This window comes from Etheostoma cragini, chromosome 1 (genome assembly GCF_013103735.1).
Source record: "Etheostoma cragini isolate CJK2018 chromosome 1, CSU_Ecrag_1.0, whole genome shotgun sequence".
Lineage (NCBI taxonomy): Eukaryota > Metazoa > Chordata > Actinopteri > Perciformes > Percidae > Etheostoma > Etheostoma cragini.
Window position 1 is genome coordinate 13,111,321 of NC_048407.1, and position 25,805 is coordinate 13,137,125.

The 25,805-nt window shown below is 40.2% G+C and overlaps 2 protein-coding genes across 3 annotated transcripts; one reads left to right on the forward strand and one right to left on the reverse strand.

Annotated features, from left to right (window-relative positions):
- Positions 1-278: 278 nt before the first annotated feature.
- tmem39a (transmembrane protein 39A) lies at positions 279-18,053 on the forward strand. The gene is made up of 9 exons (XM_034885919.1): positions 279-577; positions 6,685-6,898; positions 8,343-8,565; positions 11,410-11,493; positions 11,624-11,778; positions 12,940-13,297; positions 13,422-13,609; positions 13,699-13,819; positions 15,078-18,053. Exons 2-9 carry the CDS (start codon positions 6,786-6,788, stop codon positions 15,315-15,317), a joined length of 1,482 nt encoding a protein of 493 aa, XP_034741810.1. The 5' UTR covers positions 279-577; positions 6,685-6,785; the 3' UTR covers positions 15,318-18,053.
- A 1,182-nt stretch (positions 18,054-19,235) lies between these two features.
- On the reverse strand, positions 19,236-22,280 carry LOC117953174 (serine protease 23-like). 2 transcript variants are annotated; one of them, XM_034886096.1, is made up of 3 exons: positions 22,055-22,265; positions 21,952-22,022; positions 19,236-20,600 (listed from the first exon to the last, which is right to left on the reverse strand). In XM_034886096.1, exons 2-3 carry the CDS (start codon positions 21,975-21,977, stop codon positions 19,418-19,420), a joined length of 1,209 nt encoding a protein of 402 aa, XP_034741987.1. In that variant the 5' UTR covers positions 21,978-22,022; positions 22,055-22,265; the 3' UTR covers positions 19,236-19,417. The 2 variants fall into 2 exon arrangements, with proteins under 2 accessions (XP_034741987.1, XP_034741918.1); XM_034886027.1 differs by having other exon boundaries at positions 21,952-22,280.
- Between the last annotated feature and the right edge of the window lie 3,525 nt (positions 22,281-25,805).

Consider the following 25,805-nt stretch of genomic DNA (forward strand, 5'->3'; position numbering starts at 1 on the left):
TACATTGGATTTGGTTAATAAAAATGTGCTGGAAATAAATGATAAATGATTAATAAATAATAATTAATACTATCATAAATAAAATCAGATATCTGACAAAAGTTAAAGACAGCACTGACTCCAGACCAGACTGGCTGCAACTTGACTAAAGAAAAGGAAGAAAAAGACTGGAAACCATAGAAATAATAAATATGTCTATACTCGAGATCATAGACATATGCTCGAGACCACCAACCGTTTGTTTCGTCAAACTGCGACTGTGCAGTACTTTTGTTTAAGTCGCTCGCTGATGACGTAGAAGAGAGAGGCGGTGCGGGTTTGCCACGTCGGTCTCTGTGCAACGCATTTACACTGTTGCTTCTGAAGCCCGGGGCTAACTTTTAAAGCCGTTTTTATGTGTTCACCCGGAGAGAAAGCGACCCTCCAGCCTTGTCGTAGCCCGTCGCCATACCAGTGCACCCGGGAATACTGAAGCTGGAAGGCGGAGAAAAATGCTAGGTGCTGTCTGGACTCGTCAGGCTGGAAGCCACATATCTGACTGATGCATCCTTGTTCACTTCTTCCCCCCGTGTGTTGTGTGAGTAAGGATGGCTTTACGGAGATTTAATACAAAAACTATCGTGGCTTAAAAACTGCAAGCTAACAGCTAGCGTAACCTACAAGCTTAACTACATATTTATGTTTTAACGTTTGTTTAAGTGTGCTCACAAGTTTCAATGTGTTTCGGTGTACAACATGACAACGCTGCTGCCTGGTGTCATGATTCAGACAGGCTGCTTTAGCGCATGTCTTAGCAAATCTATGCACAACAACAAAAACAGTCCAACATACACAGCTTCATTTTAAACAGCCGTTCCTCACCTATGTTAGTCGCCTTTTAACAGTGGCGAAAAAGGTGTTAAAGAAAGCACTAATACCACACCGTGAAAACACTCCCACTAACGTTACATGCACGTTAACATTACAAGTCCTTCATTCTAGTCTAAAAACTGTAGCTTCTTAGCTAAGATATCAAAAGTAAAAGCAGGTCTAGTCACTGTGCAGTGAAATGTTCCCTGGGAGTATTATATAAATGTGTGTGTTGAGTTTTACTGTTGTAACGTCAGACGTGTAACGTTGTGCTAATTTGAAGTCCTTTTATACTGTTGGGTAGTTTTTAATCTCCAACAATACCTCGTAATTTGTAGTGGTCATCTTGTTTGTAGCATCGCTGTCCTCTTAGAACCTCGTTCAAAGTCAACTTTTCATGAGTTTAGAAAAACAGCCCTGTTTTTTCAGCTTTGTGACGATGCATTTTATCCAAATGTTTTTTTTCGTAGTGAATTAAAATTATTCTTCAGTTTATCGCAAACACTCATAATCACTCAATTTGGAGATGTGTGGTTTTCACTGGACAGGAAGAGGATGAAAACAACAAGCTATGAGACAAATTGTAGTGTATTAAGATGTACAACATTTGTCTCTGAGATGTAGTGGAGTATAAAAGTATAAAGTAGCATAACATTAAAATACTTAACTAAAGTACAAGTACCTCCCTCGAATGTGTACTTAAGTACATGTACTTAGTTTAGTTGCCCCCACTGCTTTGGAACACTTTCAAAGGACATGTGTTGAGGTGAAAACTATAAGCGTGTCCTTCCACAAAATACCATCCTGTAATCCCTTCACTGTAGTTAATTTGCAAATTACAGTTCCTGTTTTCACTTTTGACTTTCATCTGTAATGTTGGTGCCTTGCTGTACGTGTGCGTATGTTTGTGTGTGTTTTAACGGCTGTTTCCTGTTGAAGATTCATAAATATTGGAACTGCATACTGACCACAGATCATGCTGTACTATCATCTCCATCATGGTGCTGAGCATTAAGGAAATGTTGATACACACTGAGGTTGGATGTTATCTGACTCTGGTTTGTGTTTGGTGTTAGGGGCCTATCACTGGCTGATGAAGGGGGGTGGGACTACTTTCACCCACTGAGCAGTGACGATAAGAAAAATGAAACAGTAGTATTTTATGGCATTCAGTTACAACTACACAAGCACAGATGGGACTTAATTGACTTTTAAGTACTTAGCTTACATTGTAGATTAATCTGATGCTTATTTTCTGGATAAATTAAGTTTTTAATTTTCTCCAAGTGTCATGAAATAGTAGGAAAATGTCAATTACAAGTCTCTGAGTCCAACTGACATCTTTGAATTGCTTGTTTATCCCGACCAGGTGTTCAAAATCCAAAAATATCCAGTTTATAATAAATAAGATAAATAATAGGTGCAAATTTGAAAAGGTGGAACCACACATTTTTTTGGGCACTTTTGCCCAATTATGAATCATTGATAAAAATAGTTTCCAATTATTTTTCTGTCGATTCAACACGTTTTTTAGCTAGCAAGTTAAAAGATTGGAGAGCCACCATGGATCAAATGTACATTTCCACAACATGACGTGTTTGTTATGTTTCATAATATTCACTTAGCCAAACAGCAGGAAATTAATCGTCAACTGTTTTGCTAATCGTTAATTTGTTTCATTCAAACATCTGCCGGTTCCAATTTCTCCCACATGAGGATCTGTTGCTTTTCTTGGTCACATATGGTAGTATACAGAATAATTCTGTAAGTTTTGTGAATAAATCAAGGGCATTGTAACTATTTTCATACATTTTGGAGATAAAACTATACTCATTATTGATGAATCAAGAAAAGAATTGTTGGTTGTAGTCCTAGTTCTCTCAGCTTGTAGTTTTAAACCATCTCACTGTGCAACAAATCAACTTGCCATGTCATATCAACTTGTAACAAACACATCAAAATCCACTGATAACTACTTCTTATCATAATTCTGTCCGTCTTCTGTTTATTGTAAATAACATGCATACATGTAGCCTAAATCAAATAATTAAACTATGCAGCCAACTGTCTCTCATTATCAATGTTCTAGACTTTTTTTTATTAATTAACCTATTTAACATTAAAACGTTGAAAAACATAATAATTAACCATAACAAACTTTGTTGTAGCTCAACACAGTTTATTGATAAAAAAAAATTAAGTAAAAAAGCAGATATCTTTTTGAGTGTAAACCAAAAGTGTTGAGAAAAAGGAAAACAAATCCCTAAGCAGGTCATCTTTGCATAAATTATCCCTAACCTTCCACGGCTGGGCTGGACGTGTTTTCATGTCTATGATAAGGAAATGAGTGTGAAAATGTTTTGAGAGGGAAACAAAGTAAGAGCTAATTAGTCTTATTAACAACAGCTGGTTTGACATGTTCTAGGTGTACTCTAATATTAACATAATTAGGCTAATGGCTGCATGCCGTTTCGTTGTGTCACGAGTTATTTTTCAAGCTGGCTCACAGCGGCGTACTAAAAATGGAGATGAGCCGTTGTTACTGTTATTAGTTACACCTGTGCTTTTCCTGCTATGATAAGGTGTGAAAAAACAAAGTTTATCAGAAACAACAATGCAGGAGTGTCTAAACCCCATTAAACAAAAACATCACAGTCTTCTACTTGTTCTCCCCAGCAGGAGGAGATCCTCTTTGGGAACATGCCTAATCTTAGCAAAACAATTAATCACAACATGATACAAGTTGGAGCCGTTTCTACGTCATTTCTTTATCTGTCCCCCATCCTCCGAGTCTCTAGCAGTCATTTATCTTAGCTGCGAAAACAACCTGGTGTCGTTTGGTCTAGTATAGTGCAAATATGTCCCTGACTCTCCACCCTTTATTGATAAACTTAGATGACAACTGTGTTTTTCAGACTTCAGGGCACCAACTTTCAACTGGTAATTTAGTGAGTGAAGGCTGTGGTTCTGCTTTCAGGAGGGATACATACACAAATAAATTGAATGAAGTTCATTTAACACAAAAACATAGTAAATAATTTATAATACGATAATATAAAAATACCACAGAAGGTTATATGAAATGATGGTTAAAGTAAAATTTTCCATCACAAAAGTCTTAATGAAAATGTCAGCTGACAGTTCTAGCACTGATGTAAATCCCTCTAAAGATGCATCAGCGATTGATTGAATACCCCTCATGAGTCATTTCATGTAGACATACACCTGGTAATTTGTCATTGCCTCTGCAAACACCTCCAGGCTAACGTTTTCCAATACGAGCTTCAGCAGGTAGTCTGCATATAAAAGGGTTTAGTACTCTGGGTGGTTGTCGATTTGGCGACGGCTCTGTGTTGCCCCCAGCAAAGCTTTGGGGTGGTTCTCTGATTTGGTAGCAGTAGTGATAAGTGGATCTTTTTCTAAGAAGTGAAACCTCTGTGGGGGGGGGGGGGGGGGGGGTTCTTTTAGGCTATCCTATGAACTAAACTGATTGTTGAACAAGATAGATACACTAGGATATGAGTGGCTCCCAACCTCTCCGTAATGACTTCCTGGCAGGTTTGTGAGGGTTGAAATGTATTGTTGACTTAGTTTATGTCATGATGACATGTCATTCCTTTCCCCGGAAGTAGGTTTGATGAAGGCAGATCAAAGCAGGGCCAAACAGACAAATGGTACAATATTGACATTGCCATGAATGAATGAACTTGAATGTGTTTGAATGTTTCTAAGTGTATAAGTCTCATGCTGAAGTTTTTGTCGTTGGCTTTTTTAAGGACACACCTTAACTCGGTTTTCTACGTTTAAACCCAGTGATTCAACAGTGGTAAAGATCCGTTTGCTCTATTTTTCATTACCAACAGTGGTGGTAGAATATTTCTAACCTAAAGCTCAGTATTTGAAGTTTTGTATTGCATATCATATGGCGTTTTTCCACTGCTGGTAACAGCTCGCCTCGGCTCGCCTCGGCCCGCCTCGGCTCGCCTCGGCCCGTTATACTTCCGTTTTCCATTGCAGATTGAGTAAAGCCTCAGCGTGGCTGGTCACTATAGCAACGCGTGATGACGTAATTTTCAGCGCGGGTCACAACAGCACGTCGGCTACTCGCCGCAGACAGAAGAAATGTTTTGATTCAAAAAAAGCTGGAGGAAGCAACGAAAATCACCGCTAAAATAAACAGGAGTTTGGGAATACCGACGGAGTTCAGACGTCGACATGACTGTTGTTCGCCGACACAGAAGGGTAAGTTAAGTTTCCTGTAACGTTAGCTAACATTAGCATGTGTTCAGCATCGCAGTCAGTATTTACTATACGCTATATAAAGTAGATGAACGTTAGCAACCATGATTACACACCAACATGTTTGCTGTGTACTGTTTGTGTTTCAGAGCATTCACGCTCTGCAAAACCGACCGCCGCAGACCGTCTGATGTGTGCACGTCCGACCGGTGAGATCTCCGGTTCTGACCTGCTGGTCTTCGTATAATCTTTATGAGAGTCACGGACAGGCTTATGACAACGACTGGGATGCATCTGGGCCAGCAGAGCCGGGGGGACACTGTCACGGGGTGCAGAGGAAGAAGACAGGGAAGTTTGGGAGGGTTTGATGCACTACTTGAAAAGCTAAATAAAAACTTTTGTTATATATTTTGTCTTGTTTTTTAAAGTAACAGTGTGCAATATTGGAAACGACATGAAGCCGCTAGTAGCCCGAACCGTTGAAAAGTGAGAATAGTGCAGAAAGTGGATAATCTGTCGGTGTCCGGCTTGATTTGTTTTAAATGTCCCGTTTGTTCTGAAAACACACTCCACACTCTTGTTTGCTAAAAACGCAGTCATAAGTGACGACCAACCAGTAGTCTGCAGGTTTCCACGTCACCTTTTGGGCTCGCCTCAGCTCGCTTGGAACCTCGATTGAGGTAGTACTAAAAAAAGTACCTGGTAGCAGGTCCCAGGGACTTTTATTCGTAATGGAAAACCAAAAAAAGCGAGTAGACCTGAGGCGAGTCGAGTAGATACCACGCAGTGGAAAACCGCCAATAAACTATACCTGCACAATAAATCAATATAAAATCACAATCTTGATTTAATTTTTAAATAACTTTTTTTTTAATGACTTTGATTCTCATTTAATTTTACGAGGCAACTGCCTCACAAACACTACTACTTTCTTCTGTGAGATTTAAACATAGACTGTACAAAATAGGTTTTAAAGCGCTGCAGTGCTCTCCCTTCTCTTCATTGAAGCCTTGAAGCCTCTTTGCTTACAGGCTTGTGCTGATGTGCAATGAGCTATAGGTGCCAAAAAATCTGTTTAGTACTGCCAATTTGTTTTGTTTTGTCATTGTTCATGTGTGCAATAAACATTTTATATATATATATATATATATATAGTGGCAGAGAATCAGGATATCAGTTATAGGTTAAAAAAAAATCGCGATTCATAATTTCCCCCGACTCGTGCAGGCCTAGCAGGAACATTACAAGGTTTGCAAAAATGTTCTATTAAAGTGGATCTTGCTGTATAGAATAATCGTACTTCAGTTTTTGAAATAATATCCGAAAAGTAAAAACCTCCATTGAAAACCTGGAGCACCAGCGCAGTGTTCAAATATAATTTCCCAACTTATCTTCACTACTGTTTACTTACTACATGTGTACGAATCTATATTTCTATATTTAATTTGACTCCAGGGCACTGTGAATGTTGATTAGGCCTCAGGTTTGTTGGTTTGTAGTTGTTTTTTGCCCGTCTCTACGTCTGACATGTATATTTGATCATTTGTGTGCTTTTCTTGTTCTGACTCTGTCTTGTCTTTCGGTTTTCCTCCTCAGTGGTCTGGCCGTACATGGTGGCTCATTGACGAAAAGGGGAGGAGTGCCGGTGGCTGTTGGTTGGTGGACGGCGTCCGTGGTTGCCACGGTAACTGGCGACCATGCCAGGAGGTCGCAGGGGTCCCAGCAGACAGCAGCTAAGTCGCTCTGCTCTGCCGTCCCTGCAGACTCTCGTTGGAAGCAACCTCGGCAATGGTATAGGCCTCAGGAGCAGGTGAGCACACACAATATGTTCAAGTTATGGAACGCATTATGGAATGTAATCAAATAAAAAGACATGATACTAGATAAGTATAGACATTGAGTAGTATCATTGTGTGAGAATGTCGATAATGGTGATGATGAGAAATATCAGTATTAACATTGAGGTTATCATAATTTCTTAGGATATTATTCACCTTTGGGTGGCAATGTACTTTATATAAGTACTGATCCTTATGGGTATATGTATGCTGTAGGTATGCATTTACCATACGTAGAAAGTTATCTTTCTTGTCTTGTTAATTATTTTTCCTTGATAAGGTGTTTGTTTCTCTTAAAAATGTGATAAGGTTGGGCCAGATATAAGCTGAAGCTTCTGACCCTCCCCTTTAGTTACGAGCAAGAAATTCATTCATTCATCCATCCAGCACCCGTTATACTGAATTGAAATGTTTTTTTCTTAAAAACCAACCAGTGTTGGTCTGCAGACCAACACATTGCAAATGGGCAACTGAATGGCTAAATGCGCATAAAACTTTGTCATACAGGCGGTTTATATTCAGTCCATCAAACACCTCCCTGAGTGGGAGACTAACTTATTGTTTCTTAATCAGAAGACCTGAAGCTGCTACATTTGAAATGATATATTGGGTATACAAGCTCCGTCCTTGGAGATAATGGTTTCTGCTTGCCACAATAAAACACAATCATTACATAGAAAGGATAGTTATGTATCCAAATTTAAATTCTCAATACACTTTACACTGTAGATTTTGTAAAAAAAAAAAGCTTTACTGCTCTTTGTTTTCCACTTGGCTGGGAATAGTTTCAGAAACTATATTCAGACATGCCACAAAAGTTCCGTAGTATCGTCAGCCTTTTATGTTAAATTTGTAATAACTAATGTTAGGTTGGTCATTCTACCTAGTGCTGAACGATTAATTGAATAATTGAACCACATAGATTTTAATCAGAAATATTTAGATTATGGATTGAACATTCTCTGGTTCCAGCTTCTCATGTGAATTATTTTTTGTTTTATAGATTTAAGTGCACTTCACACTTGGACTGTGATGGACCTCTTTCAAAATGTCTTCACATTTCACTTAAAAGACTAATGAAGCAAAACCTGCAAACTAGTTCAGGCAGCCAAATCGAGTCTGCATGCTCGAAGGGCATCATTTAAATTTAAACATTTAAAAAAAATAACTTACCCTGGGGTGACCTCTTGCTCACCCAGTAAGAGCGTGCGGCCCACTAGAGTTGTTTCACTTGGTTACTGATTGGTTTGGGATGGTATTTACTCCAAAAAAGAGATTCAGGCAGAGCCTTGTAGGTGGTACTGGAGCTCTCACAGTTAATGTTTGAGAAGTAGGAAAGTGTAGCAGCTGTGATGTGACTCAAACATTGTTCTTTGTCTAAATTGTTTGAATTTATGTTTGTGTGGCTTCTTTCAGGAGCAGTAACGTGGTAGGTCTGTCTGCACCCCCTATTTCGGCCCTCATTACTCCGGAGCCGGTCCGTCACTCGAGGATTCCCGAGCTGCCTTTGGACAGCAGCCTGCTGTTTGAGTTCCTGCTCTTTCTTTATTTGCTGGTGGCGTTGTTCGTCCAATACATCAACATCTACAGGACGGTGTGGTGGTATCCATACAGCCACCCTGCTGCCTCTACCTCGCTTGTAAGAACACACACACACACACACACACACACACACACACACACACACACACACACACACACACACACACACACACACACACACACACACACACACACACACACACACACTTATCAGCTCTGTTGTTACTGGCAATCATTGCTTTTTCTTTTCTCGACATTTTGAAACAATAATAAAGCAGTTTGTAGGGGGTAGAATAAGTTTTCACACCAATGCAAAAGTTCATTAAAAGAAGGAATAAAATTAAAAGAAGGAATAAAATTTTCCTTCTGCAATTTTCTTTGCGAATGAATAATGTATTGTAAATAAATACATGGTCTTCTTTAAAATACAAGGGGCATAAGTATACACATCCCTAAGTTAATTCCCATAGAGACAGGCACATTTTTATTGTTAAAGGACAGTTATTTCATGGATCCAGGATACTATGCATCCTGATAAAGTTTCCTTGGCCTTTGGAATTAAAATACCCCCCATCATCACATACTCTTCACTATACATAGAGAATGGCTTGGTTTTATTTCAGTTAGCTTAACAGCTGGTTTGATTTGCATTGAGAAAGGATCGTATAGAAAGTTCCCCATGCCTATCTCAATGTATGATAAAGGTTATGTGATGATGTGGGGTAAGTTTAATTCCAAAGGCCAATGACTTTATCCTTTATCAGTATGCATAGTATCCTGGATCCATGAAATAACTGTCCTTTAAAAATAAAAATGTGCCTGTCTCTATGGGAATTTAACATAGACGGGTGTATACTTATGCCCCTTGTATTTTAAGGAAGAACATTTATTTATTTACAATACATTATTCATTCACAAAGAACATACTCCTAATTCTTTTTTAATTAAGGCATTAAGATTAATTTCCCAAAGAGGATTTTTTTTTTTTATTCCTCTTTTTAATCAACTTTAGCATGGGTGTGTAAACTCGTTCAAGTCACTGTATGTGGATTATTCCATATTTCGATAATCCCTTTAGCTTTAAAAATGAAAATTCCATGCAAACTCTAAAATAGGCCTTTTTATTAAAACATTTGAATTTATCAGTACTTTGAATATTAACTTGGGTGAGATATGTTGTGTAAACACTTTTAGTTTAGCTTTTTATTGTTTTCTTTTTTAACTTTGCAATCTGTAGGCAATTATTTTTCGTTCACTTTCATTTTTCTAATAAGTCCAATGAACCGTATTTCCTTTGAGCAGGAAAAGCAACATTAGGTGGGAGACCAACATTTCTATATACTTTCAATGATGGGAATAATGGCCGTATAAATAACGGTGTTACTTTCTTCCAAAACAAGTAATCTAATTGATTACTCTTCCCATCTTAATAACGCCTTACCGTTACTGCGGGAAAATGCGGCGCGTTAGTATAATTGAAGCTTTTTTTTTTCATCAGGCCAACTTGATCTCTGAACCGAGAGGCAAAGACTTCTTTTCTTCCTTGGTTAGGGGGCCGTGCACGAGACGCATAAATGCTGTCGATTGGCTTAGGTTATTTAGAATTTCATGGTAAGCCAATCGAAGGTAGAGTTGGGAAGGTGTTCAAAAGCATGCATAGTCGGACACACAACGAACAACACAAGAGAGTCAGTGAACGAGAGATCTTCCACCGTGGTCAGAAAACAAAGGCACTCTGACGCTAGAGTGGCTACTCGCTTCGAAGCTAATCGCTATCACTTTCTCGCTCTTCTCACTTCCCTCGCTCTATCACCCACACACCCACACACACACACACACACACACCGGCACGATGCACACACCAGTGCAAAAGTATAAACATCAGGCCACTTAACTTATTTGCACTACAAAGAGTCTATATATCTATTTATTTTTGCTATAGTGCTTAACAAACAATATTTAATTTTACCTGTTGAGGGAATATCAAAGATCCAAAACATCTATGCTGTTATTTGTATCGATCCACTAGACATATCAAGATCCATTGCATTTGATTGGAGGCTAGTCTCATTGGTCACATTAGTTACTTTCTAAAGTAACTAGTTACTTTTATAATTTGTAACTGAGTATCTAATTTAGTTACTTTTTAGAAAAAGTAACTGTAGCTAATTCCTTTTTAAAAGTAACTTGCTCAACACTGTATACTGTATACAAGGCAAGGCAGCTTTATTTGTATAGCACATTTCAGCAACAGGGCAATTCAAAGTGCTTTACACAAAATCAGTTCAATAATAAAAACCGATATAACACGTGAATTAAAAATAGAAACATTAAGACACATAAAACACAAGCATAAAAGTTACAGTGCAGTATAAGAAATTAAACATTAAAAGAACATAATTTAAAGAAAGGCAACATCAAAAAGAAAGGTCTTCAACCTTGATTTAAAAGAACTGAGAGTAGCAGCGGCTCTGCAGGTTTCTGGGAGTTTATTCCAGATATGAGGAGCATAGAAACTGAACGCTGCTTCACCCTGTTTAGTTCTGACTCTGGGGACAGAAAGTAGTCCTGTCCCAGATGACATGAGAGGTCTGGGTGGTTCGTAGTGTAGTAGCAGATCAGAAATGTATTTTGGCCCTAAACCATTGAGTGATTTATAAACTAGCAAAAGTACAGTATAAACTGTAATTTTTTTTTTTTAAATGGAAATAGTAAACACCAAAAATGGTGAACATTAGCCTGTAATGTCTGTTTTATGGTGATGAATCTTTTATAACTTAAAAATGGACACATTCGTTCAGCCACTGCACACACAACGCTTATTTGTCTATCTCAATAACATTTTGTTGTTGTTGTTCAGGTCTAATTCAATATGTACAATACATACATTTTTTTTCATTGAAAAATAATTGTAGCTTCTTTCTCTTTTCTAACTGAACAGAACTTTCATCTAATGGACTACCACCTGGCTATCTTCATCACGGTCATGTTAGCCAGGAGGCTTGTTTGGACTATAGTTTCAGAGGTAAACACACAGAGTGTATGTTCAAGTATATACGAACAATCAGCTGACACATTTTAGTACACATAGCAGCTGTAGAGATTAACCCCATTGATGTCTTTCTAGTAACTGTGAGTGATCATATCTCGTCCAGGTGTCTCAGAGCAGCGGCAGATCCCTGCTCCGCTATGTGGTTGTCATCGCAGCTCGGCTCAGCCTGCTGACCATGTGTGGCTGGGTGCTCTGCTGGACACTGGTCAACCTCTGTAGGCACTACTCTGTGCTCAACCTCCTCTTCCTGGGATACCCGTGAGTCTTTAATAGCCCTTACCCAAACCTAACCTAACCCTCTGAAGGCCAGGATGTGTATAAGCTGTCACAGACCACATTTCAAAGCAAACGTGTTCATAACTCTATGCCTGTTCTAAATAGCCTCATATAAAGGCAGGAGAAAAAAGCCATTTAGAGAAGGATGGGATGACAGTGCATGCTTTCTCTCCTCAAATCAACCCTAAGAATGCATTTCAAATGCATTAGTTCTTTGCACAAAAATCGTTGTGAAAAAATAGATCTTCATATAGAACTATCTGAGAAGCCAACATTAGGAACTGTTAGAAAAGGGGCAGGCACTTTCAAATACAGCTTGGCAAGTGATTGGTTGAACCATCCGTCTATTCAAACTCCTGCCAAAGTCAGTCAGGAGAAGAGCAAAAACATATTTTCCATCGAGAAAAGCCTTCAGTGCCATTCTTTTCCCTTCTTTCGATGAAGAACTACACTCCAGTTCTGGAAGAACTGATGCTATTGCAGCATCTCCGCTTACCTAAACCACATTGTGTCAGCTGCTGTGTAAGGTAAAGAAATGATTGAATGCAGCCTGATTCCTGCATCGTAAAGCTGTTTGTGGATCCGATTTGAAGCACAGTGAACCACAATACAAAACTGTCCTATTAACACCCAACGCAGGTTTGAATTGAAGACATAACTGGAGTCAGCAAAATGTGATCATTAATGTTGTCTTATCAGTTTTTCTAGTTACTGTGACATCAAAATCTAAAAGAAGCGAGTAAAAACTCTATAAGTTTGATTTCTGTTTGGCTTCGATTGCCAAGGAGGTCAGGGACTGAATCTAATGCAAAACATTGCTTTCATACACAAACCATGGTATTCCTGCCATGGTGCCAAGGTGGAAGAAAAGACCTAAACTGTGTAAAACACCTAAAACTAATGAGACATTCCTTTAGGCAATATCACATATTTCTGGATAATAACCAGTTTTCAAAATAAAGGATTCATGTAGCAAATGGAAAAGGAAGTTGTGGACCCACCCTCCCTTAATGTGCCTCATTTTAAATGATTTAAGTGATGTGAAAACATCATGCATCTTCCATTCTATCCGGCCATCAAAAACTAAAATGCGCTGCTCTGTTCTTTTGTCCTCGCTTGCTCGACACCCTCCTTCCATGCCAGATTTGGTGTGTACGTCCCGCTTTGCTGTTTCCATCAGGAGGGAGGAAAAAGCCAAACGCCACCGGCTGACTGCGATTACCCCACCAACCTCCAGCAGACCGACCTAACGGAGACCCCAATCTTTCGACCACGAGACTTCCTCTTCCTGCTGCGTGAGAACCTCAGGGAGCAATTTTCCAGTCCCCCGCACATGCCTACGCACACCTGCCCACCACACACTCACTCTCACACACCCGAGATGATTCGAGCAGAAGTGGAGGAGCTGAAGAGCGACTTCAACCGGCGAATCAAAGAAGTGCTGTTCAACTCGCTGTTCAGTGCTTACTATGTAGCCTTTCTGCCGCTCTGCTTCGTTAAGGTTGGTAGCAATCTGTCATATCATTTGCATTTTTATTTTTGTGTCATTAACATCATTACCCCTCATGTTGCGTACAGTTGTGTGTGTTAAATTTAACCTAATTAATTTCACTGTCCTCTAATAGAGCACCCAGTACTATGACATGCGCTGGTCATGTGAGCATCTGATCATGGTGTGGATCAATGCGTTTGTGATGCTGATGAGTCAGCTGCTGCCCCCCAGCTATTGCGACCTGCTTCATCGCTCTGCGGCTCACCTGGGCCGCTGGCAGAAACTGGAGCATGGCTCATACAGCAACGCACCTCAGCATGTGTAAGTGCCACTTTCTACACACACACACACAGGTTAAAATTGACTAATAATGGTTTGTGATATAACTGTCATGTTGCTATGTATTGCAGGTGGTCAGAAAGTACCATTTGGCCTCAGGGGGTGTTGGTACGACACAGTCGATCTCTTTATAAGGCGGTCGGAACCTATAACGTCGCTCTGCCTTCTGATGTTTCCCATGCAAGGTTTTATGTGAGTATCTGGACTTTAGATCATAGTGACAGTGGATGTAACTTGAACAGTATTCATTGTGATGAGGCTGGAAGGAATAATTACACCTTTACAATACAATACAACAATACTGCTTACTACACAGTTGTAGAATTGTTTTTCTGCAGCCTATGAAAGCATACAATGCATGCACCACCTCACTTGAAATAAACACCACCCTTGCTAACCACACTTGCCAACTTCAGCAGAAATTATAGTTTCATCACACAGCCACATATTCAACGCGTTAAGCTGATTTATACTTGTGTGTTAAAGGAGATCTATTATATACAGTTTTCAGGTTCATACTTTTATTTTGTGTTTTTACTAGAACATGTTTACATGCTTTAATCTTAAAATATGCTCTCATACTGCCCATGGCTGCTCCACCTGTATTCACCCTCTGTCTGAGACGCTCTGTTGGAGTGCCTGTCTCTTTAAGCCCCCCTCTCGAAAAAGCCCAGTCAGCGTTTCTGCGTCTCTGGGTCTCTGCAGCATCTGGGCTCTGGACTGTACAGAGGCAGCAATAGCAGATATGCCTGTCTGGAGCAGATGACCATATATAGACAACCGGCTCCTTATGAAAAGATATGAAACTGTAAGAAAAAAAGCTGTTAAAACCGTAGCGTCCAGAACAGTGGGGAATGGGAGTTTTGGCGCACAGGGTTTGCTTTTACATACATTTACCTTATTATTTTAAGCTTTGGCTACATTTAATGTGAACATCTGAAATTATAACCTTATAGGGATGACAGCCAATATAAATGGTCTCCTTTAAGGGCTTATGCTCTACCAATGGTAGCTGCATGTGTAGGCTAGGCTAAGAGGCTACACCACTTTAGATGTGTGCCTCTTTAAAATGTAACTTCAGGTCAGGCAACAGCAGCTATGCAGATACCACATGTGATTGGCTGTTTGTGTTTCTCATCCAATTGCATACATTCTCTTGTCTAAGAGATGTTTTTCACCAACAAACCTTTAACAAAGGCATCCCCACAAACCTCTCTGCTCACCAAACCCTCGCTCTTTATCACAGTTAATGAAACATCGTAAATATGGAAACAGCACATAATAGTCTCTCTTGTCACAAAGTGAATGGAACAATGTAATCATAGCTAGTGCAAGTGTTTTATTGCACATTTTATTGTGTACACCGCCTGCATATTCAATATTTATATCTTCAACCTTTTATACAATCTGTAATTTCTTCTCTAATCTTTTCTTCTTGTCGGTCTTCCAGTTCCTGTTCCACAAGCCGTTGCGGATTCTGAACCTGCTGATTTGGATCGAGTCCAGTGTGGTTTTGTACCAGTTATACTCTCTGCTGCGCTCTGAGCGCTGGAACCACACTTTGTCTCTGGGCCTTATTCTCTTCTGCAACTACTATGTCCTCTTTAAACTGCTCAGAGACCGCATTGTGCTGGGCAAGGCCTACTCTTACCCTCTGTCCTCCAACAGTTTGGGGCTCAAGTCGCAGTAAGACCACAGTGAGACCTCACCGACGAACTCTGCATGTGGAGGGGAGACGGGCGGAGGTCTGGTAAAGTGGAGCACTGGAGGGTTGTTTAGCGCTCACGCTTGGAGGTTAAGGGACAGACTGTGAACTCATAATCTTGTTTTGATACGGTTATATTTTTAATGCAATGTTTATATATACCTATTTAAAAGAATATTTTTATTTTGTATACTGTTTCGAGTTACGCCGGGCATTACCACGCTGAAGACGTTAGCATGTTGTGTTATGCTGTTGACAGGGAAGTCATAGAATGCCAGGAGGTGACTGTCACCAAAGATATTTTAAGTGCAGGTGGCCAATCACAGTTTGAACTTGGCCTCCGCAAGTTGGTTAAACCAGACGAGCGATTCAGAGCAGTGGGAGGGATGGTGCCTGAGATGCTGAATCCTGATTGGGCTGATTTTCTTCAATCCTGAGGCTCTTTGAGCTTATATTTAGAACCAGTTAAACTGATGCAGCTCTTTGGGGTAATGTTAGCAGGTAGTATACACCGTCACTGCTTTCAACATCTTCAACACAATTTCAAGCAAAACTTCAACATTTTAGGAAAATACTGGTGGAGAGTCTGTCTATCAAATATGATGCCACAACACGCAGGTGGTTAGCTTAATGTTAGCACAAAGACTGGAAACAAGCAAACAGCTAACCTGGTTCTGTCCAACATAACAAAATCTGCCTACCAGCACCTCTAAAACTCACTAATTATAACTATTTTTCCTAAAAACAAATTTAAAGATTGACGTGTAAAAAAAAAAAGAAGAAGCATAAAATTAAAAAAATGTTGTGTCGAGGTGATTACGAATTTTTTTGTGTCTCTTCAGTTGCCAGGCGCAGTAAGTTGTAATGTCCCTGGCCAAGAAATGGTATGCCATATTACCCCCTGTATCACAGCAAATTGTCATTCTTACACATATGGTTACTACTGCCTGCAGTAGCTTCATATTTAATGGGCAGAAAAGAGAGTGGTGTTGCTTTTCCCCATCAAATTGTCAAACTTTTGCTTTGCCTCAGCATTTATTTTTCAGCCCCATGGAATGAACCTTTCCTACAAACTGACTTGAGATCAGTCTGTAGGAATAACCCCTTTGGGACTCTCCTATCCACTGCCATTTCAAAGAATACTGTTTTCTTCCTCATTCACTTTTGGTTGTTTTGTTTGTATCAGTATCTGCTTGTTTCACATCAGGGCAGTTACAGCACCAGTCTTTACAAACCTACCCCAGAATATTAACAAGCGATAGGGGACTGAAATTTGGCATCTTGAAACTTAAAGCAAACTTAAAAATGTTTTAACAAAAAATAAAACACTTCACCCTAGCTGTTTTTATCTGGTCATACAATCATGCGTGCCCTGGTTGTTGTTGTTGTTACTTATCAAGTATAACGTTTGAAGGGCTGCTGCTGTACCCAGGTGATGATTAAAATCAACTTACTGATGTCTGATCGCACTTTGGCATGCTATAAATGTTCTTGCTATGATATAGCGTGTGACTCATTTGTACTTTCTAAGATGATCCAGTCAATGGTTATTTTTTTCAATTTTGGTGCCTAAATGCTTAAACCATAATGCTATTAAGAGACGTTCCGCATCAGGTCCATCTCTTTAGGGATTGTCTGTAGATAACAGAACAAATGTGTCTGTTGGTACGTCCCAGAACCTAACCCTTCTCCCACTAGAATTGTGTCATTTTCATCAAACTCTTATGTGGATATGACAGCAGAGGATGTATTAATATTGACATCTTCATCAGTGATGAATGCATAGGCTGGAGGGCAACGACTATGTGTCACCCCATTACCAGTTTGTTTTCTCAGTTACCATAATGGTGTTACGAACTGGTTGATTTGCATGTTGCTGCTTTTCTGTTAAGTCACACTTGGCGAATAGCCATTTCCTCTTTATGAGCCTCCTTTCCTTCACCTGCTCCAACCTGCAGTTGGTGCCTAACTCCGGGCAGTATTAAAGATTAACATCAGGACATGATTGTGATTGATTGTTAAGTATTCAGATAAAAAGGCGTTTTTGTTGTTTTTGATCAGTATGTTCAAGCCAAAATAGAAAATCGGAGGATCAGTATTTCCTGTGTGGTTGTGTGCTTCTGTCAACTTTCATGTTGAGCTTAAATGAGTTGGAGAAAACTGCTTCTAAGAAAAATCTGTGTCTACATCTGGATCGCTGGTGTGAAATCTTTTGATTATACATACATGCCATACATGTGCACATTGGTCTTCTCTGTCTGCAAACTTGGCCCTTAAATCTGCTCTTTGGTGCTTCTTTTTTTCCGCGGTTATTTCCTCTTGAATGTTGAGTAATCTTTCAACTGATAGCCTCCAATTTTAGCACTATTACTGAAATTTCAGTTTTTTAATGGGTGCACTTTTATGTCATCTTCTTAACTCCTGAGCCTTATCTCAATAACACAGAAAGTAGACGTTTAAGGTGTCCTTTAAATCCTGCTGTCAGTTCTACTTGACTGTTGAGTCATCCTCAAGTGAAACACATTCACTCTCCTCTCTTTGTTTTGGTAAAACCCACTTTATCAAAGCTGAAGAAGAGGAATAAGATTTGGAAAGATTATGTTCAATCACCTGTTGACCACATTGTCCCAAAGTGTACTTGATCTTCCTCTAACCTACATGAAATTTGAAGACAAGATTTAAGTAAAATTAATGCTAACAATGTTTATCTGTTTGTTACTTTAAAAAGTGTCAAATTGAGTTGCAGGGTGTGTTTTTCTATGTGCCATATCCCAGTATGCAGTGTCAGACTCCTGGTTCAACCAATGTATTGCTGCTGGAAAAGTCTTTAGAGCCTGGTCCTCATATTTCAGCTTCTTCAGCGGTTCAGTTTCCCCACCGCATTTTTGAGAATGCCTTTTAACATCTGAAATAAAACAAATGATGTTAAAACAAAGATTGTCTTGTGTTAGGGATATGTTGTGTAAGCAGATGGAGAATAAGAAAATCTGAATCAGAAAAGGATTTATTGCCAAGTAAGGAATACTTACTAGGAATTTTGCCTGGTTATTTGGTGCAAACATAAGAAACCAAATGTGACCCGGTTGCTTATTTCTAGTTATATTTTTCATTAAGTTTCACCACAGTCTTCAATTTTACAACACAAATAATGCAATTTCACAAATGTTAAACAGTTAGAAAGTCAAAAGTGCTAATTTAATCCTGGGCTAAGTCTGAATGATGTTGGACACCTGCAATGTCTTATCTTTACCGCCAGAGGGAGCTAAGCATTAAAGTACAACACTCAACAAAATGTGCTTCAACAAGTAGTCAGCAGCCTTGGCATCCATAGTCATTTAATATCATTCTGTAGAACATGTTAAATGCTCTTTCAAAACCCAGTTTATTTAGCTGAGAGAGTACACCAGGTAGAGAACTAGTGTGTGCACTGAGAGAATATACGATAGTTTGGAGAGAAACCTTTGGTTGCTGACTTGTACATTTATCCACAAAATAATTCTCAATAGCATAACAAGAGTTTTAGCAACGCCATCTTTAGTATTAGCACAATAAAAACGCTAGAGTGCATACTGAAACCATTTTCCCAGTCCTGCTCCGGCTGAGGGCCTGTTTTACATCAGTCCATGTTCAGATCTGAGAGTCTTCCAGATAACTTTATCTAGACAAATGTACAAAGAACCAAATAAGCCTGGGACAGAGGAGAAACATCAGGAGCGTGTTTGTGTTTGCGTGCCCGTATCACAAACCTGATATGCCTTCTATTGTTTGCTGAAATCGCATCACCTTTCCCCAGTTAACACAAATGAAACAGTTTTCCCGAAAAAAAAAAAAAAAAAAACTAAACCTAAATGAAATGAAATGCTCTGTTTACATTGTGCCAATACTGAATTTGTGAATTTGTTGTCAGGTCTGTATTTACATTAATGGTATTGGCGTCTGAGAATGGAGGCAACAAACAAAATGTTTTATATTGATGTTACATCAGTGCTACAAGGGGTAGGGTAAATATGGGAGTTCATGCGGCCCCAAATATTCCATACAATGTGTGAGTATGTGGTGGGCCTATGGTTTCATAGGCACACCTCTTAGCCTTCTCTGCAGTCCACAAAGTTTCCTTTTATCCAGTAGCAGATCTGAGCGTATTTCAGGGGTGTGATTCTCACAGCTACATTGAATTCCTGAGACGCCCCTTGTTGCTCCACCCACTGATGCCCAGAAAACACGCCTATCACCTTCCGCTCCCAGCGCCGTCGCCGCCCATTCCACATCCGGGCGTAGACTCCGGACCCGCTGGCACCGGGCTGAGCATCACAATGCTGGTACAGCAGGTCTGACGTCTCCTCGCCAGCTCGACAGAACCGATACACCAGCTTGCCCGGACGGTCATTGTCAAATCCTGAGAAGTGGACTCGTCGACCTGGCAACCTCTGAGCTGGGGGACTGACTCCTAACTTCATATGGCGGCGTTTGTGGGGTTTCTTGAGTTCAAGCAAAGCATAGTCATAGTCCATCCCAATGTCATTGGCATTCCCTTTAATCCATCCTTTGGGCACATGGGTGCGCTTGGCTCTGATCCACTGGAACTTCATTTTGTCGTTGGTTGGTGAAGTGTAAGGAGCAGAGCCACCCTCCACATGGTTGGTGAAGTTAGAGGTTGGGTAAAAGGGAGAAGCCTGTGTGTCTCGTTGTTTAGTTTTTAGAAACCCAACCCGGAGCTTCTGGGCTCCTTTCACATAGTTTTTACCATCATGAACACAATGAGCTGCTGTGAGAACATGACGGTCCCCCACCAATGTACCAGAACACCCTGTGGACAGTTTGACGGCCACAGAGAAGGGATACTTAAGCAGGAAGTTTTGCCCAGCAATGCTAAAACGTCCATCATGGCCAAAGATCTGTCGCTTCCTCCTGACATGTGACCGCTCAGCCTTCTCAGACGACCCTGAGGCATAGGCCGGGCTTGTGTTAAAACTGGGGTCGTAGCCATAGATCCCAATGGCGGTCTCAGTAAGATGACCATCAGAGTGTAGTGTCTCATAGGCCATGAGACGCCGCAGGTCCCAGTAGCTTGGGCGAGGGGCCCTTTTGTGGCATTCTGGGCCACAGGGCGAGCTGACATCCAAGCGGGCTGGAGACAGGAAGTGAGGGGCTGAGCGAGCATCCGTCTGCTGTGGGAGGACCACAGGGACACGCTGTAGAACCCACAGGGGACGGGAGGAAGAGGAAAAAACAGGGGGAAGGAAGAGGACGAATAAAAGGGACATAAACCTGTGGATGGACATGAGGACAGATCAGGTCAATTTATGTATAAAAGACCTTTTAACTGTCAATAACCTCAAAACATTTCTGCAGAAGTTATGTGGTTTTGTTAATGACGAAACCAGCATTGATTTATAATTACAACCCCGGGAGTTAAGGAGGAGCACTTCAACTTTCTGTGCTGGAATTTGGCAGCTGTAAACATCCACTGTAATGCTGTAAATGTGACAGACAGGGTAAAGAGCGGGCATAACTAGGCGCTGGTGGAAATATATCGGAGGTGGCCTGGATTTGCCTTATTAAGAAATGTCATTATTGTTAGAAGTTGTTACACATTAATAAAGATTTGAATTATAAACCCTTTAAGATAGGTGACTTATAAGAAAGAATGGCTTAGTAACATTTTGTTGCACTGAATATAGACTGAAGTTTTTGTAAATGGGTTAGAGGTAATCAAGACGTTTTGTGACACATGGGGTTAGGCTAAAATATGCCATTAGATGTCAAACATACATTGATACATACTTACAGTGGCTTGAATAAGTTTACACACCAACGCTAAAGTTGATTAAAAAGAGAAAGAAAAAAAAAACGTTTGGAAATTGATCTCAATGCCTTAATTCAAAAGATTTAGGAAAATTCAACCTTTTAAGGCCACTAATTTTCCTTGTGAATGAATAATGTATTGTAAATAAATAAATGTTCTTCCTTAAAATACAAGGGGCATAAGTATACACACTTCTGTTAATTCCCATTGAGGCAGGCAGATTTTTATTGTTAAAGGACAGTTATTTCATGGATCCAGGATACTATGCATCCTGATACTGTTCCCTTGGCCTTTTGAATTAAAATACCCCCCCATCATCACATACCCTTCACAATACATAGAGATAGGCATGGTGTTATTTCAGTTAATGGGGGTATAAAATAGGGGTGTGTATACTTATGCCCCCTGTATTTTAAGGAAGAACATTTATTTACAATAATTTCATCTACAAAATAATGGGTGTCCTTTTAAAAGGTTGGATTTTTCTAATTTCCTAAAGACATTAAGATTAATTTCCAAAATATTTTTTTATTCCTCTTTTAAATCAACTTAAGCATGGGTGTGTAAACTTATTCAAGCCACTGTAGCATGACATATACAGCTGCATCCTGCAAATCCTAACACATACATGTAAGGGCAAACTCTAGAAGTATTTTCTGAAAGCAATCTTTCTTTATTTAGCACTGCATCACTGACATGTTACAGTAGACTTAATGTATTTCTTGATTTACATTCTTTGAGTTTTCTGCAGCCTACAGACTCCTGTAAATCCTTTAGTTACGTGCGGACGAACCGGACGCAGAGGGGACTTACCGGGGGACCGCAGCCTGGGAGCGCATAGTTTGGCTTCTTCAGGTGAGCCGGTGGGCGAACACTGAGGGTGACCCCCCCCCCCCCCTTAAACCTGAACAGGCTGAGCCCGCGAAGGCAGTTTAACTGATGAGCAGTCCTGCTGCAAAGAAAGAGTCTTCTTGGCGCTTTTCTCAGGAACCGACCACTTTATTTATTCCGTGACAGAGTTTTCCGAACGCAGTAGCCGGGTCGACAGCGGAGGAGTTGAATCATTGTGCGCTGCTGGAGGAGGCGGTGGTCTGTCTGTCTGTGCTCACACTGTCTGTCTGTCTGTGCTCACATTGTCTGTCTGTCTGTGCTCACATTGTCTGTCTGTCTGCCCGCCCGCCTGCCTGTCTGCCTGCCTGTCTGTCTGTGCTCACACTGTCTGCCTGCCTTTCTGCCTGTCTGTCTGTCTGTGCGCACACTGCCTGTCTGTTTGTCTGTCTGTGCTCACACTGTCTGTCTGTGCTCACACTGCCTGTCTGTGCTCACAGTGCCTGCCTGTCTGTCTGTCTGTGCTCACACTGCCTGCCTGTCTGTCTGTCTGTGCTCACACTGTCTGTCTGTCTGTCTGAGACGCTTCAATGCTGCTGGTCACGGTTAACTGCCGTTCCTCCTCCTTTCTCTTTGGATCAATAGGAAATAAAGTTAACGATGATTCAATTAAGTTCACTGGGTATTACACATCCGTCGCGTTAAATAGCTGCTGCATTTCATTATTTTCTTTATCGATGAACCTGTTTTAATCAATCCATAGTTTTGTTTTCTATAGACTTTCAGTGAACATGCAAGTTCACAGAAACCAAAATGACAGCTCTAGTTTGCTTACTTTGTCTGAACAATAAAACATCCCAAAGGGATTCAATCACAGTGTTCAACAAAAATCCTGCAAAAACTTGCATATGTAAAAGGGCAGTTTTTTTTCAATATATTAGTCAAAAATATAAATGCAGGCAAGATTATTGTGGATAACACAATATGGATGTGGAAAATTATTGATTTATTTTCTGTTCACGGTCATATGGCTGCCTACTTTTTTCACCATATGGCCACCTATCTTACTGGGTTTTTGATTCATACCTTTATTCATGTTTAATAACTCTTTAATAATTTATAGATATCAGTTACAAGGCATTAAGAAGAATTACTTGAGTTACAAGGTTGTGAAAACTCCTTTTGTGCTTGGTAGGCTACTTAAGTGTTTGTAATCTATTTACGCATGCTAAGCTATTTGGTCTGCGGATAGCCGACATATAAAGGCTTATTTATTAGGAAGAATGCTGATTCAAAATGTCTCTTCGTAATTGTATAGCTTTAGACTTAAAAAAAAAAACATAATTCACTTGACGTTATGTTAGCAACAGGCCAAAACAGCTGGACGGAGGCGTGTGCTGGCCGCCCAAAAGTGTGTGTTGGCTCTCCAAAAGTGTGTGTGTGTGAGTGTGAGAGTCAGTGTGAGAGAGATGCACTTCCGTACAGTGACCTACTCGCCACACACACTGACCCACATTCATTCTTTAGATGGGGCAACATGACACGATTGTCCCTCTCTGTCTCACACAAACACAACCACAAATGCCACCAAGTACTCATTAAACACACATACATCAATGTTTTGCTAAAACACACACTTTCACCCTGGTGATTCACTGGATCATGAGCAGTAATCAAAACATCTCTCTCATTTTACATCATATGGCCGGGATTATTCTCTCATTTACATTCAAAGGCAGCGTTACTGCTATTGTGACTGGAAGTTTGATTACCCCCTGACCCATCCATGTGGATAATGTGCAAGCTGTTGGTATTATGCTATGTAATGATTTCATTAGGCTCAACTGCCACTACAAAGGCAGGGAAAAAGAAAGATCTAGACGAGTGGTGAGTGGGGTCTCATGCACGGCTGAACAATTAGCCAACCTCCACCTATCTCTCCCTGTCCTGCAGCAACTTGTTTGTATACGGGCTTTGTAATGAAAAACATATTTCCAACAATTAGAGCTGCATTATGGAAAAATGTACATCTTTTTGATGATGCTTTATCTTTTAAACCTTGTGCTTATGTCATGTTAATTTTGCTCTAAGGATCTTCATTAAATGGGAAAATACTCATTACTTTGTCACTATTGTCAAGCTAATTCATCCAGCAGTTAGCAAAAATAGGCTTTACCATGATAAGGGTGCTAATTTAATATAAACTCTGTTGAATTACCAGAAAAACATGCTATATTGTGATCTATATCTTATCAAGATATTAAATTGCTGGTATCTATCGGTTTAGAAGATGTTGTCCATATCACCCAGCCTTAGATGCAGCATGCAGAGTTTTTTTAAATGAAATATTTAACCTCTAAGAACCATTTTTGCCTCTATTACGGGAGGGCCAGGGGCTCTTTGGAGGGAGATAGCAGGTCAACAAAATGATTATAAATGATCAGATCCCACATAAATCCAAATGGGCTCATTCCATCCACAAGATTCTAAGCTTTTAAGTTATACCCAATTCATGCAATTCCAAGACTGTCCCATACAGGGACCCCAGTATGGAGAAATATTTAATTATTATTTAATACACCGTTTCAGAATTGGCAAAATTAGCACATTTATACTATATGAGAAAAGGTCCATGCTTTTTGCCCCAAACTGCATGAGATTGTCATAAAGTGGGCGTGTCTGTAACGTTGAGACTCATGGGTATCCATATAACCTATTTACATCCAGATATGTTGAGGTGAGAGGTCAAGAGACCCCATTGAAAATGGCCATGCCAGTTTTCCCTCGCCAAGATTTAGCCCGACCTTGGAGTGATATTTAGACCGCTTAACGGATTGCTGGTGACATGGGTGATGCCTATGGATTCTTTAGGAGGTCCTTTAGTTTCATATGATATCAGTACTCTAGCTCAAAAACCCAGGCTGCTACAGCCTCTTAAAGAAAGTAATGTTTTTGATGATTGTGCCTCAGAGGATTTTTTTTTCAAGCAATACTTTTTTGTAGTACTTTTTGGAAATACATTTGTTGACTTTCTGAAAGAGAGTCAGACAAGAAGATTGTTGATACCACTCAGCCAGGCAGTTTGGCAGCTTATTTTAGGATAAAGACTGAAATTGGGGGGGGGGGGGGACAGCTAGCCTGGCTTTGTCCAACTGTTATAAAATCGTCTCAGCCGCACCTCTACAGCTCACTGATTAACACATCTTGTTGCCGCTGAGGATGCCTGGCAACCACAGGAAGTTACTGTGCCTGGCAAGATAAATTGTGACATGTAACCTACTTGTTGTTTTTATACAGATAAACAAACACGTTACGACAGGTTAATTAGTGAGATTTAGAGGTGCTGGGAGATGGTTTTTGTTTTCAATTGGACAGAGCCAGGCTAGCCGACTTCAGTCCTTATGCTGAGGTAAGCTAATCAGCTGCTGGCTTTAGCTTTATATTTACTGAACTGACATGAGAAATGGTATTAATCCCCACTAAACTCTCTGCAACACAATCAAATACATTGGTAAACTTTTGCTTCATGAGGATTCAAATCCTGTTCAAGGTCTCCTGCAACTGATTATACAATAGCACCTTTGCCAGGGCACTGGGTGGACCTGCTGGCTCATCAAACACTGCTTTGAATAAACCAAAACCCCACCCATCCCACAACACACACACACACACACACACACGTACACACGCCTCTCTCTCTTTCGGGAGCAGGAGAGTCTGCGTATCGTCCTGCTCTCGTCCCACTTACTCTGATGATCTGGTTTCTCACATTTTACATGAACCCAAAGTTACCTGAGGTTTTGTAACCAAATTCTCCGTCGATCTTTTTCTCATTATTC

Bases quoted from the DNA above. Each gene is read 5' to 3' on its own strand.
- LOC117953174 (XM_034886027.1), bottom strand. From the start codon at position 21,977: ATGCGCTCCCAGGCTGCGGTCCCCCG. The intron at 20,601-21,951 runs GTAAGTCCCCTC...GTCCATCCACAG, and splicing joins TCCCAGGCTGCGGTCCCCCG to GTTTATGTCCCTTTTATTCG.
- tmem39a (XM_034885919.1), top strand. From the start codon at position 6,786: ATGCCAGGAGGTCGCAGGGGTCCCAGCAGACAGCAGCTAAGTCGCTCT. The intron at 6,899-8,342 runs GTGAGCACACAC...GGCTTCTTTCAG, and splicing joins GGTATAGGCCTCAGGAGCAG to GAGCAGTAACGTGGTAGGTC. The intron at 11,494-11,623 runs GTAAACACACAG...TATCTCGTCCAG, and splicing joins TTTGGACTATAGTTTCAGAG to GTGTCTCAGAGCAGCGGCAG.